The sequence below is a fragment of the Pezoporus wallicus genome, unplaced genomic scaffold, assembly GCF_028554395.1.
Source record: "Pezoporus wallicus isolate ANWC-B61680 ecotype Strahan unplaced genomic scaffold, APGP_CSIRO_Pwel_v1 contig_14359, whole genome shotgun sequence".
Classification (NCBI taxonomy): domain Eukaryota; kingdom Metazoa; phylum Chordata; class Aves; order Psittaciformes; family Psittacidae; genus Pezoporus; species Pezoporus wallicus.
In genome coordinates, this window is record NW_026640729.1 from 4393 (window position 1) to 6121 (window position 1729).

General features: G+C 62.0%; 1 protein-coding gene across 1 annotated transcript; it reads right to left on the reverse strand.

The window, feature by feature from the left end:
* Positions 1 to 1230: 1230 nt before the first annotated feature.
* On the reverse strand, positions 1231 to 1577 carry LOC130605076 (histone-lysine N-methyltransferase EHMT2-like; the record flags this gene model as incomplete). Its single annotated transcript, XM_057420227.1, has 2 exons — positions 1231 to 1353; positions 1458 to 1577. Coding segments are annotated over 2 exons (243 nt in total), but the record flags the coding sequence as incomplete, so codon positions are not given.
* Positions 1578 to 1729: the final 152 nt, after the last annotated feature.

Consider the following 1729-nt stretch of genomic DNA (forward strand, 5'->3'; position numbering starts at 1 on the left):
ATGGGGAGCAAGGGGGGCTTTGGAAAGGGCGGGTGGAGCCAATATGGGGAAGGGGAGGGGGTGTGGTTTGGGGCAGGGGGGGGTGGAGTGGACAATGGGGAGCAAGGGGGGCGTGGCTTGGGAAAGGGCGGAGCCAATGGGGAGGGAGGGGGTGGGGAAGGGGGTGGTTTGAAACATGGGGGAGGAGCCTATGGGGAAGGGGGCGTGGAGGGGGGGGGCTTGGAGAGTCAGGGCCCAATGGGCACTCGGAGGGGGCGGCTCCGGGGGGGGGCAGCGGGACCCCTATGGGGGATGGGGGGGGTCGGACCCATAGCACCCCAGTGACCCCCAACCCCCAGCCCCATAGCACCCCATTGATCCCCCCTTCATCCCCATTGCACCCCATTGATCCCCCTTCATCCCCATAGCACCCCATTGATCCCCCCTTCATCCCCATTGCACCCCATTGATCCCCCCCTTCATCCCCATAGCACCCCATTGATCCCCCTTCATCCCCATAGCACCCCATTGATCCCCCCTTCATCCCCATTGCACCCCATTGATCCCCCCTTCATCCCCATTGCACCCCATTGATCCCCCCTTCATCCCCATTGCACCCCATTGATCCCCCCCTTCATCCCCATAGCATCCCATTGATCCCCAACCCCCAGCCCCATTGCACCCCATTGATCCCCCCCTTCATCCCCATAGCACCCATTGACCCCCAACCCCCAACCCCATTACACCCCAGTGACCCCCAACCCCCAGCCCCATTGCACCCCATTGATCCCCCCTTCATCCCCATTGCACCCCAGTGACCCCCCCCTTCATCCCCATTGCACCCCATTGATCCCCCCTTCATCCCCATAGCACCCCATTGATCCCCCCTTCATCCCCATTGCACCCCATTGATCCCCCCTTCATCCCCATTGCACCCCATTGATCCCCCTTCATCCCCATAGCACCCCATTGATCCCCCCATCCCCATAGCATCCCCCTTCATCCCCATTGCACCCCATTGATCCCCCTTCATCCCCATTGCACCCCCTTGTTCCCCCCTTCATCCCCATTGCACCCCATTGATCCCCCCTTCATCCCCATTGCACCCCATTGACCCCCCCTTCATCCCCATTGCACCCCATTGACCCCTTCATCCCCATAGCATCCCATTGACCCCCCCTTCATCCCCATAGCATCCCATTGACCCCCAACCCCCCCCCTTCATCCCCATTGCACCCCATTGACCCCCCTTCATCCCCATTGCACCCCACTCTCCTTGCTCCTCGGCTCCTTCCTCTTCCTCTTCCTCGCCGGCTTCAACCAAGGGCTCTCCTTCCATCGCCGCCGGGCCCGGCGCCGCGAGCTGGACGCGCTCTATGGTTGGGGGGCAGAAAGACATCCATCAGACCCCCACCCCATAGCCACCCCATAGCCACCCCATAACCACCCCATAGACACCCTATGGGCCCTCCCCATACCCGATCCGAGGCGTTCCCGGACTCTTCGTCTTCTTCTTCGTCTTCTTCTTCGTCTTCTTCTTCGTCTTCTTCTTCGTCTTCCTCTTCCTCCTCTTCCTCTTCTTCTTCTTCCTCTTCTTCCTCTTCCTCCTCCTCCTCCTCCTCGCTCAGCGCCTCCCCCCCCACATCGCCCTCCGACTGAGCCCCACGCCCGCCCCCCAACCGGGGAAGAGAGGTGAGGAGGGGAGGCCGCGTATTGACACCAGGGAGAGTCATTGATCCCTATTGACACC